This window comes from Eurypyga helias, unplaced genomic scaffold, assembly GCF_000690775.1.
Source record: "Eurypyga helias isolate BGI_N326 unplaced genomic scaffold, ASM69077v1 scaffold22212, whole genome shotgun sequence".
NCBI classification, from domain to species: Eukaryota; Metazoa; Chordata; class Aves; order Eurypygiformes; family Eurypygidae; genus Eurypyga; species Eurypyga helias.
This window is the reverse complement of record NW_010238166.1, coordinates 96,564-109,157: the sequence shown is the minus strand read 5'-3', so window position 1 is coordinate 109,157 and position 12,594 is coordinate 96,564. Positions and strand designations below refer to the sequence as shown.

The following is a 12,594-nucleotide window of genomic DNA, read 5'->3' as shown; positions in this document are numbered from 1 at the left end:
AATGAGAGCAAATTCAAGACAGCAGGAGTGTGTGTCAGGGATTTAGTGGGAGCAAGGCTATACCCTAAGGTAGCCCTTAGCTCATCCATCTCTGCAGCATCATCTAACTGCATCCTGAGATTGCATCAGTGGGACAATAGTTAAAGGCTGTGAAATAGACATACCTATCTCTTAATTGATGATACTTCATCACTTCTCACATCTCCAGTTTTACACAACCCTGTTTATAGAAAACGAGCTGGAAAAAAAAGTTGTAATGACTGGGTAGGAAATGAGAATAAGGAAGCTGTTTTATTCTGGAAGTTACAGGTTGATATATTGGAGATGAATAATAGTAAAGGGAAGAATGAAATGCCAAAGGAGCACTGCTTGTGAATAGTTTGATAATTTCAATAGTACTAAGAGTTGCCATAATGTCTATCAAGATAATGACAGGTACCAATGACAAAGTGGCCGTGATAATTAAATAGCACAGCCCACCTACTGTGTTTGATTGTGAATTCTTCGAAATGAGTTCCATACTATTGCTTTGTGTTATTTCTTTCTCTTAATAAATCAATGGAATGTAGAACCTAGGTTTAAAAAGAACGTAATCTACACAATGCTGCGTGCTATTTGCCTGTATCTTGGCCAAGAGACTCCACATCCCTGTTCCCTTACTATCTCCTTGATATGCTTTTTTCCATTGTATTCTGCATTGCCTTCTCTGAACATAGCATCTGTCCTGTTCTTGATTTGCAAAATTATCTTGCTTTTCTTATTTAAATTCCTCCTGCACAATTATTTAATCTATTTTAAAATAATCAGGTTACTCAGGAATCTAGCTTATTTATGTGTATGTGAATAGGAAGGGTGGTGTATTGGCGGAGGAATTGAAAACTACACGTGTATATGAATCGTGTGTCTGTCATCAGTTTTTCTACTTCTGCTTTTATTGTTGTTTATTCTCCTGTCTGTGCATGACACATGAAGTTACATGGGGCAAGGCTGATCTTTTTCTGATGCCAGAGTACTGTTTGAATCTAAACAAAAATATATGTAAGGCAATTATAAGGAGAAATCCAGATAATTCAGTAGGGTTAAGCTGATAATTGTCTTTCAGCAGTGACTGGTGGCCTGAGACTTGAACTGGTGCCAGTCTGAATTATTATGAGTAGTTAGAAGGTGGTGAGTTATCTTTTGATTACCAGGGTTTCTTAAGTTTCTCAGAGTCATTATGCAATGCTGTGTACAGGGCTAATGAGATTCTGGCAGTTGTGAAAGAGGAATAATCAGAAGAAACAAGATGGTAGCTATCCTGTCACTGAAGTCCTCTAAATGCAAAATTTAAAAGTCCGATGCAGAAGATGAATTCAGATTTTGTAGGTGTCTGTATCATCTTGCTTAGAAAGATGAATTCATTTTCTAGGGCCCAGTACAACAGGGAGTTGCCTCCATGGCTACAGGAGTGTCAGAGCTCCAGTGCCTCTTTGGGCTTTGTGGCTGTGAAGTCTAATTTTGCTTCAACAGAAAGACACTGCAATAATAATACTACTAATAATTTTATTTTATTTTTGGCAACTGTATTATGCTTTTTTGGTAATCTGTCCTCACCATTACTTGTCATACCTGGGGAGTCTGTTGAAGTTTCAGGGTATGAGTTTGTTCTTAAGGAGGGTAACTGAACCAGTTTTTATTTTTCATTCAATTTTTGTGAGATTTAATTTGGATAAACTGAAACAACCGGATTTCTTTGCAAGGCTTTGAATGCAATTCATGTGTGGTAAAATTTTGAATGCTGGAAGGGAAACCAGCCAATTAGATTTTAAACTGGAGTGACCTGTTGTGATGTTTTGTTTCTCGGAGCACAGAATATTTTTGAATTTTATAAATGAGAGTAACTATAATCTGAAACTAGCCTGGGCCATGTAGTCAAGAGTGTACCCTAGCAACAATTCTGCCCTAATGGGAAATGGCCAGAATTACATTAAAAATACTTCCCATCTCAAACTTCCATAGCATTTTGAGGGGCATGATTATGGATGTGATGCAGTGGGAAGGAGGCATCAGTATATGGATATACTGCAAGTGGGGTGATTGATGAAAATCATATGCCTTTTTCTTTGAACAGTTTGATGAACTAAAGGACAGATACCTTTAAAGTCATATTTTACAATGTGATAATTCTTAACAAAGCTTCCGTTTAGAGCTGTCATAGAAACAGACTAACTCGCAGAAAACTGAGCTCGTTTCTTGGATTGCATCTGAGTGTGAAAATATGAAGTTGAGGTTATTGAAGCTATGAAGTGTTTCTTACAGTGCTACAAATGAGTCACTGACATTGACAAGAAGAAAGTGAATAAGTACATAATAGGAAATGAGTTCTGTTATGAGAAATACTGGTTTTGCTTTAATTTTGGTTTTTATTTCTCTTTCCCCTCCCTTCTTTCCCTTTCAGGGTAAATGGAAAGCTGGTGGCATTGAAGGTGATTAGATTACAAGAAGAGGAAGGAACCCCATTTACTGCTATCAGGGAAGGTATGCACTCACATTTAATGATTTGTACCTGGCCATTTTTTTGTAATTACATTGCACTTCTTATTTCTGTGCTGTGCTGTAGTGAATAACTTGAGAATTCAAATTACATGGTTATATTCTCAGTAGGAAGAAACTTTGGTGCTTCAAAAACAAAGTCTCTGGTGTAGGAGTTCTTGTTAAAGAATGCAGCTCTGCCTCTGCTTTGGCTCCCGTTAGATTTGCTACACAAATGAGTGCTTCGGAGCACGTGTTAAAGTGGGTGTGAGAAGTCACTCTGGAAGATCAGGGAGCTGTGTAAGTTGCGCATCTTACCTGCAGGCAGCACCTAAGATGAAGGTAGATATAATTTTTCATGTACCCACAGCATGAAGCGAAGAAAAGCGTTTCTTGATGAAGGCAATCAGAAGATCAGGGAGCGAAAATACAGGCATCTTAGAAGCTGTGTGTGTAGTTTGGGACAAGCTTTTGTTTGTTTTTCCTTCCCCATGGACTCTGACTTGCACGGCTTGGGAATGACTCTTATCTAGCGAGCTCGGAGATGACTGTCATGCTTTCTGCTGTGCTCCTTTATCCTTCCCTGTCAGCCTCTCGTGGTCCCTAGTGACGGCTGCTTTATCTGAGCCTGCCTGTGTTGAGCTTCTCTGCACAAATTGCTGGATGTGCCTTCTCTGTGTGGGCCTTCTCTGGTAGAAGATACTAAAAATGAGCCTTGGTAGAGAAATAATAAGGAATTTACCATCACACCACTGATTCAGACTCAGCTGAATTTGGTAGTGAACTAAAGAGACGAGGCTGTTGCGGCTTTTGAGGGACCTTTTAAAATTGTGCTGACTCTCTTGGCATTAATTCCTGAAGTGGGATGAGCCAAGGAGGTACCAGAACATCAGCCCTCACAGGGTCCACGGCATGACCCTGCATGGGAGGCGTGTGGCTTTGTGGCCATTGCAGTCGCTGGCTCAACAGCTGCAGCTGCCTCATCCTTTGTTCCTGAAGCCGTTCATTTGCCATATGTGTGTCTGTACAATGAGCCTGTTTTGGGGTGGACTGGGCAAAAAACCCCCATGTTTCATGTGACTGACACCCTGAAGTTAGAAACCTTTAAAGTACTGTAGATTTCCATCCCAAGGTTGTGCATTGTAAAGGGGGGCTCTTTCACACAGGAGGGAAAACTGTGGGTGGTCACCTTATGAAGAAATTTCAGCAGTTCTTTGGTACTGCTTTGTTTGAGTAATAATTATTGAATGATCTGACACATTTATTTGTCAGGATATATATTTTATCTGTGAGCTGTCTGTCCCTGCAGCTGTGCTGCAATAACAAGGTGTGCAGCAGGTTACAACCACGGCTTTCAATGTTTGTGACGCGAATTCAAGCATAACAGCCTGTGGTTCAAATATGTTTATTGTTCTCCAGGGTTTTAGTTCATAAGATACTGACTTAATGAGAAAATAGTAGATATGGCTTTCTTGTGCCTTTTTAGTGACACTTAAAAGGTTTTTTTTGTGTGAGCTTGGTCTAGATGAAAGTTTATAGTGTTAAAACTGTCATACAGTATAATGTGTTTTCCTTCGTAAATAATTTGTTGTGTGAGCTCAGTATAAATAAGTATTTGTTAGGAGCAAGAAAAGAGATTTTTCCACTTGATTTTTTTGTTTTGTTTTGTTTAGTTATAAAGGCACGCTTGCACGAAAATACTTTTCACACTGTCATTGGAGAATTTTTCCTTTTAGCCATGACTACGAAAGTGGGGTTAAAGCCAGTTAAAATTCTGGTACTTTAATATTAGTAGAACAAAACCCTTGTCCAGAAAAGCTCTTAAAGTTATTAATGAATATATGTTTTCTTAAGTTTTCGGTGTCTCACTGATTCTGATAGGATATTGTGCATCTGTTGTATTTCTCATCTAGGCTGGGACTAGATCCAGAGAGTATTAGACTAATAAGGGCATTTTTTTCTTGACTTTTGGCAGCTCTTGGTCAGGTAGGATTAAACTTAGGTTATATGTTGTTTGTTTGCGAGTTTTTTTTTTGAAAATGTAATCTTGTCTCTGCATAGTGGAACTTCATTCTGATCTGTAGAAGCTCTTAGTAGAAATAGTCTTGTATGTTTTATATCATGTATAAGTCAGACATACATGATGTGCAGGATGGGAAGGGGAAAAAAATCTGTATCTAATTAGGCTTTGGCTTTTCTTTTGTTTATTTTGATTTTGTTAGAAACAAATCTTAGGATATCGACTGGATGGAGCGAGTCCAGAGGGGGGGCCATGAAGATGATCAGAGGGCTGGAGCACCTCTGCTATGAAGAAAGGTGGAGAGAGTTGGGCTTGTTCAGCCTGGAGAAGGCAGTACCTGAAGGGGCCTACCAGGAAGCTAAGGGGGGGAATGTTATACAAGGGCCTGTAGTAACAGGTTTAAACTGAACAGGTTTAAATTGAAAGCGGGGAGATTTAGATTGGATATCAGGAAGAAGTTCTTCACAGAGAGGGTGGTGAGGCACTGGAGCAGGTTTCCCGGGGAAGCTGTGGATGCCCCACCCCTGGAAGTGTTCAAGGCCAGGAGCACCTTGGTCTAGTGGAAGGTGCCCCTGCCCATGGCAGGGGGTTGGAACTAGATGCTCTTTAAGGTCCCTTCCAACACAAACCATTCTGATTCTAATAGGTCCAGAAAAGGAAGACTGTATTGCAAATGTAACTTTAAGAAAGTAATCTCAGTGATGTTGTGCCAGATCTTTATTATCTCACAGGAATGCTACAGAGCAGTGGACTTTCCTAGGAGGACTTGAGGAAGCTGTTGCTTTCTTCTTAGGAGCATCTAATCTGTCTTGGACATGCTGGGTTCTGTGATGCAGCTGTAGCTGATCTTGGCTATATGGGTGGAGTTAAAAAGAAAAAAGAAATGCTTGTATAGGCTCTTGAAGTTTTCTGATAAGTTTGGTATGGAAAACCAGTAATAATGGGACACTGTTCAGCAGAATTTTCTTGATCTCTGTTGGCTGAGGTCTCGAGCCCTGTAATTTAGACTGGGACAGTTAGAACAAGGACAAATACCGTTGAAGATGAGATCAACTTCTAATTACAGTTATCTGAGGAGTAGTGTTGCCCTAATCAGAAAATGCATGTGTGGTATCATGAGCCAGAGGTCTGTTGGAGGGCATTTCTTTCCAAAGTCTTTCATCGTGGACAAACCAGGCAGGTTTTGACCTTGACTTACTCCTTATTTTCTAATTTTCCATCAATGTAAATTCAGGCAAAAGTCTAGTTATTTGTAAATTAGAACTAGTATAAATAAAATGTTTAATATTTCTCATGGCTCCTTGGATAAAGCAGTGAGAGAAAATAGCATTCTTTGTCTGTGCTTTTAATGGAGATGCTGTGTGATGTTAATTAGGGGGAAGTTACAGCCTGAAATCTTAAGCAGTGGTCATGCTGCGGGAATTTTGTAACTGTCTGTGTACAGGGAAGCATATTGTTACTGTTGTGACAGCAGCAGAATGAAGCTCAAAGTGAAACAAAGCTACAAAGAAAAGAGACTGAGAAGTAGGAAAATGCAGGATATAAATATGGAATATGTGGCTGAGAAAACAAGCACTAGCTTGGTAGAAACTAAAAATGGAAGGAAGAGTTTAAAAAAAAAAAAATCCCCCAGTAAAGCTGCATAAGAAAAATCATAGTTAATGACTGGGGAGGTTTAGCTGAAACTTAGATGAAAGCTTATGAAGTAATTCTGCTATTACAACACGTCTTCTATGCATCATCAAAATTATGTAGGTTTGAAGGAAAGTGGTTTATTTATCAGTGCTTCTCAGCTCTCTTGAATTTCTAGAACAAAATTTAGAAGTAGACTGTGCTAAATTTTCTTTCAACTTGGTCTGAGTCAGTTGTACCAACTTATTGATGCTTTCATTTAGTGGCATGTAGTGCCAGTTTACAGGATGTTTAACTCTGAATTTGTCAATTTGTCTGGGATAATCTAATTTACCTTTGAAGACCCTGAGAGAAAAAGAAAAATAAAAGAAAAAAGGGAAAAAAGTTTAACTGATTGGATGTGTATATCTGAGTGGGTTAAACCTGTGTGATTTTCTGATCACCTGTACATGAGTGGTGAAGGACACAATATTACTGATGTAGTCTAAATGTGACTGCAACTGTGGTATCTGAGACAGTATGGAGTCTGAAAGCCATTTACACACCACTTTCTCATATAAACTAAATTTGATAGTATACAGATTAGCCAGTGATTTTTTTTTTGTGTTAGTGTGGCTATAGTTTATTCCTTTCCTGTAACTCTTGCTATCAGCTGTTCAGTGAAGGTTCAGCGTCAGACTCAGTGTTATTAAATCCACTGCAGCCAGCAGAAGGTTCACTGACCTTAACTTTTATCTCAGATATTTCATTCCCCTAATTTCCTGTAATATCACACGTTCATCTGAACTATGTGGTAGATTCTAATTCTGGAAACAGTTTGATTTACAATTCTGTACTTATTTGATTTCTGACTAATAATATTCTTTATATCCAGCATGTGAGTAGATTCTACTGTTTGGGTATGTATGTAGACAAACATCCCTTGGTTTTGTCACCACCTTGCTTGTGAGGTTAGCTTGCTTACTGTGTTGCTTTCTTGGGCAGTAAAATTTCTTCTTCCCCATCCTAATTGTGAAAACTTGGTTTTAGTTTACTGCCCTTAGAAAAATTGCTGCTCCTTTGCTCTGCTTAATTTGATTTGCTGTTAGTAATGAAATGATCATAGTATTTTAGTATATTGTAATGTTTCATTTCCCATAGGCGTAGATGATGTTTCAAAGCATCGTCCAAGCAGGCCTGTTTTATAGGTATTTTTGTACTTTGCCATTTAAATACCATAATTAGGCAACTTTTAGTTTATTTCTCTTTTTTATTAATATTTGTATTTACATCTCATACTTAATATGTATTTATATCTATTTGTGTTTCAAATATAAGTGTTCAGGTCAGAGATTTTCTCTACATCTTTGACAGCTGCCCAAGAAATGATTTTCCGTCTGCTCCAGTGTCGAAGGCTGTTACCTTAATGCCACATATGGATAGCAGTGTGCAAAGCACATAAGTGCTTTGAAAACAGCCCGCTGTCTTGCATTATAAAATTATAAACAACACAGAACCTGCTTAATGAATTTCTTTAAGTTAACCTTTGCAAGACCAGTTCAGCATACACGCTGAGTAAGTTTGTTTTGTGACTTGTGGGAGAAAGCTTAATGTGTTTGAGTGGCAGTATAGAGCAGGGAGGAGGGATGCTTAGTGCTTGGCCACAAAACGTCCTCCAAAGTTTTCAGACTTTAAGGCCTCTTCCATCCTTATCTCACTCTGTGGTAGCAGGGAAGATGAGAAACAAAACATAAAGCTTTAAAGGGTCTGTAAGGAAGAAATACAAGTCCAACTTTATGCTCCAGGCTGGACAGACCTTCCAAGCATGGGAGGCTTCCCCTTCTGAGGTTGTCAGGCTGGAGGGGATATATCTTCACAGAACTTATTTGTGGAAAATTGTAGCAAAGTAACTGCTAAGAAAAGAGTACAGGGAAGATCAGTAGTGTTCTAAGAGAGCTTTTGCCTAAGCGAGTGTGTAATTTATTGCACGGTGTTCCTAAGGGGTGCACAATGGAAAATACTGCTTTGTAGTAACAATACTGCAAGTGATGTAAAGCAACTGTGCTTCTGTATTATCCGAGAGAAAGAGCACAGTCTGTACCCATACCGTCTAAGGAAGGGCTACAGAAAAGTGTATTTTTACCGATATAGTTCTTGTGACCTCATATTGAATTATTACCTGAGTTACTGCACGCACTTCCCAGCTCAGTGATTTTTGACTGATATATAACCTAATGATCTTTACAGCTGTAAGTCAACAAGTGACCTCATGGCACTGGTTAGATGACTCATGGTGATAAGACTCTATTCATTGTGTTAGAGTAGGTCTGGAAGGTTGTATGGTGTACGTCAAGGTCACAGTGAAACAATATCTGCCTGGGTTTTTTAGGAGTCATTGTTGGTTGATCTGCTGGTAGAAGGAAAACATGAAAATTGCAGTGGGAGTCCTGTCTTCATTCCCATCTCTTGTGAAGAGTAAATTTTTTTTTTTTGAAGTTAAGTCATCCTTTTACAAAAAAACAAGCCTATTCTTCCTTTTATGCTGGTGTTTGGTTATTCATCTATTTATTTATTTTAATTAGGGAGTTTGACAGCTGCTTTCTTTTGAATGATAGGAGTTTGGAGGACTTTCACATTTCCTTCACTAAGTCCAGAAAGGAAATTCAAATTTTCATAACTGAAATGCCCAAAAGCTTCATATATGTCTGACTCAACGAGCCTCAGGGAACTTCAAGAGATTACATTTAAGATTATAGAGATGTAACTATTCTTAGTATGCATGTCACATGAGTTACTACAGGGGTTTTGTGTCTTTATGGTTGTAGAGTCTGAGGATAAGTTCACTCTCCCCAAAAGCCACATTACTTTGGAGCATTTAAGGTAAAAAAAAAAAGGATGATAGCTTGGGGAAGTTTTGCCTACGGAGTTGTCAGAGCAGGTGCCTACTGCAGGCTAAATAGCTACAGCTCAATTAACTGTGAAGTCCCTGCGAAGCCAATGCAGCTTGTAGTCATAACAGTGGTGTTTTTCAGTGTTGTTAAAAATAAAGCACACAGCCCAAGAACCTGTGGGACACTTTGTCACTGGATGTTTAAGGTCAAGAAGTATTCAGAAGTAAAGAAACGACAGCAATTTGAATTTCTCTGATTGGTCTCTTTCTGTTGTGGGCATCCTGTGGCTTTGCCCAAATCGTGTGATTCCTCGAGATTAAAAGGGGAATACAGGATTTCCAAATTAAGACAGATTTGTCTTCAAAAAGTACAGTAAATTTGTGAAAGGATCTTCCTGGGCCCTGTCTTATGAAATGAAGTCAGCTTTTAAAATTTCCAAGACTTTTGGATGTTATTATTATTAAATGCGCTGTCGTGTTGTAGAGAAGTGTATATTCATTCTTACTGAACGTTAATAATAGAAAAAATTCCTTTAATTTCTGGTGGGTTTATGACTGAACATTTTTTTTGATAGCTCAGGTTTTCAACCGTATTTCACTTGTGCTTTTTTCCTGCATGTGCGTTTGTATGTCTGAGAAACGTGTTAGATCCTCAGCGATGTGGAGCTTCGAAGCAGCAGGAGATTTTGTCTTTATTCTGCTTTCCCTCCTGCTGTTCTCCCCAACCCTGACTGGCTGCTAACTTTTTTTACTGACAGTATTCACTTGGCTTTCTCTGAAAGCAGTTGGAGGACAGGCTGGCTGAAACAGGTGAACTGAATTTCTGGTCATCTCAGATGAACATGGGAGAGCTGATCGTTTTCCGATCTTGGATGCAGTATGAGTGGTTACTGTGATGATACTGTATCCTGCTTTTCAGTATGTCCCAATTGCGCTGTGCTCCTTTGGCACTTCTTTTTGGTGGACTAAACGAAGGCTTCTGTCCATGTAGGGTGCTCAGAAATGGTAGAGATTGATAAAGTCTGTCCTGCTTGTTTCTTTGTTCCTTGCTATTCATAGACTGAGCGTAGGCTTTCCTTCCCAACTTCCTTTTTTTTTTCTTTTTATCCTCTAACAAATTAATGGTTCTCAATTACAAAACCTTCAGGGGAACTGGGATTACATAAATGCAACATAAATGATGGTGTTTTCCTTTGACAATCGTGATATAAATTTTAAACTCTATAATGAACTCCCATTGGGTGAGAAAAATGTCATGCTTTTCTGAGAAGTACAAATGAAAATTCTGAATTATCCAGCTTCATAGAGCTAAATCTGTTCCACTGAATATTCTGTCCCCTCTTTCCTCCTCCCATTCCCCCTCCAATATTTTATCTGTAGCCTGCTGAGATGGAACACAGCTATATCAATTGAATCTTCATTCAGTACTTTTGATATGCAAGCTGTGACCTTCTGGCTTTTGTTCTTGGGCACAGTTCAAGCAAGAAAAGAATGGAGTGACACTTTGAGGATTTTTTTTATTTTTAAATAATCATCATCGTTTCACTATCAAGAATCCTTTCCTCACTGTTGTTATCAGTTAGCTTAATGGTAGACCTTTCAGGCAGCCCTACTTTCACTGAAGAAGTTGTCTTCAGTGCATCTTCAGTATTCACATGGAAGGTGTTGGGTAAGGGATCTCATGCTACTTCCAGTGCTAGAAGGTTACAAATCCATTAGTTCAGGGATGCCATTGAACCCTTTTCAGTAAGGCATTGCCCTACAGTTTCCTCAGACCTGAGTTTCAGGGCTCTCTGACTTGGCTTTTGACCCTGCTGGGGCCTTCTGCTCTGAGCATTTTTTTTTCTGATCAAAAAATGTTTCTTCTCTTCCATATTTAATGCAGGAGTTAGAACTGTTGCCTTACAGATTTTTCTGGTCTGCTGCTCTCACTGTCCCTCATAGTGTGATGGGAAGGGTAGAAAAAATATAGCAATTACAGAATATGGTGGATAAAAGGAGAGTGGCAATCTTTTCTCAGTATATAACTATGATACCTAACTAGAACTCATACAGAACCCTTACGCAGCCCTCATGGCTTTCTTGGTGAAGTGGAAGTTGGTGAGGGTCAGTCTTTCTATGCTGTATGCACATTTAACCTCCTCTTAAAACACATGCTACCGCCATAAATGTAGAGCTCAGGTAGTCCTGCTCCAAGTAGCATTAGTTTTTACCCTGTGACCAGAGACCAGTTGGAGAGGATTGAATTGGTGATACAGATACTGGCTCGTTGTTAACTTGAATGGACATGCTGGCATGTGAAGGCATCTCAGCTTGAATCACTTAGAGACCCTAAGGCATCCTTCCATGTCCGCCTGGTGAAATAAAACTTTGATATCTGGTGCTGAAGCAAAGAAATGTCTCCTGAACCTAGTCAGTTCTTCAGATTGTTTTTATTTGTTTTATCTCCCTTGTGGGGACTTGAAATCTGCACAAAATCATTTCTCTTTGTCAAGACCTCCAGGTGTGTTGTGCGTGTTTTTCTGCTGCTGTGTTCTGGATTTCAGAAGTACCAGATCAAGGGGGTAACTTGGTGTTTGAACTGGTGCAGTCAGCTTGAGCTTTCTCCATAGTCTTTTGCACGTGTTGAACTAGTAGGTGACTTGTATCTCAGCAGAACTAGTTTCAGCTTTGGGTAAAAGCAAAACAAGGACGTGAGAAGGTTGTCCGGTTTCATGGTGTTAAATCTCTCCACCTTGAAGGAGATGTGTCAGTACAGGTATGGAAAGGAGCGTGTGGGTGCATGTGTATATTGTGTGTGCATGTGTCTCCTGTGTGTCTTTAAGACTTGGCAGAGAAAGCCGACTAACTCTGTCCCCCAAGCAAATCCTTTGTGAAGAGTTGCATCCTGCATACTGGAGAATGTGTTATGAATTGGACGTGTACCCACATCTAAAGATAAAATGCTTCTCATGAAAGGTGACTCTTTTCACCAGGAGTTGTCTGAGACACATAATCATCTTCTTGCTGCTGACTTCAGTCATCATTCATAAATGCATCATCAGAACAGCTTTGTGTGTTTTTAGCACAGAAGGTTCATGAATGAATTATCCTAATCTTCCTGATGTGTGTAATTTATTTAAAATACGGTATCTTCCAGTCCTGGTTCTTCAGACATGACTATAACAATGAAGACGTGCACGTGCTGCTGCTGGATCCACAGCAGTGCCTTTGTTTTCAATGCTTTTGTCCGCAGCACAATAGCTACTCTTATATTCTCTGAAAAAAACCCACAACTAGTTTATTGCAAATTTGTGGCTTCTTTATAAACAGGTCCTAAATTAAGCACCATCAGTCTCTTTCCAGACAACAAGATTCTATTTTAATTTCTATATAAATCACTCATATATCAGAGGGACAGTGATCCTTATTTGTGGATGATGTGGCTGTGCCTTCAGAAGAGGCTTGTTGGTTGAGGAGACAGGCAGCCTGAAAGGAAAAGGCTACTGCAGTATTTGGCTTTGCTGCCTTTTTTCCCCCATCTTTTGTGGTAATAATTCAACTGTTCCTTAAATGCGTCGTG

General features: G+C 39.3%; 1 protein-coding gene across 1 annotated transcript in view; it reads left to right on the top strand.

The window, feature by feature from the left end:
- CDK14 (cyclin-dependent kinase 14) overlaps positions 1–12,594 on the top strand; it is a gene marked incomplete at both ends in the record, with an annotated part of 97,848 nt that overhangs the window by 10,134 nt on the left and 75,120 nt on the right. Inside the window, one exon of the mRNA XM_010147768.1 lies at positions 2,438–2,517. Coding sequence (XP_010146070.1) covers positions 2,438–2,517 — 80 coding nt within the window. The remainder of the gene's footprint in view (positions 1–2,437; positions 2,518–12,594) is intronic.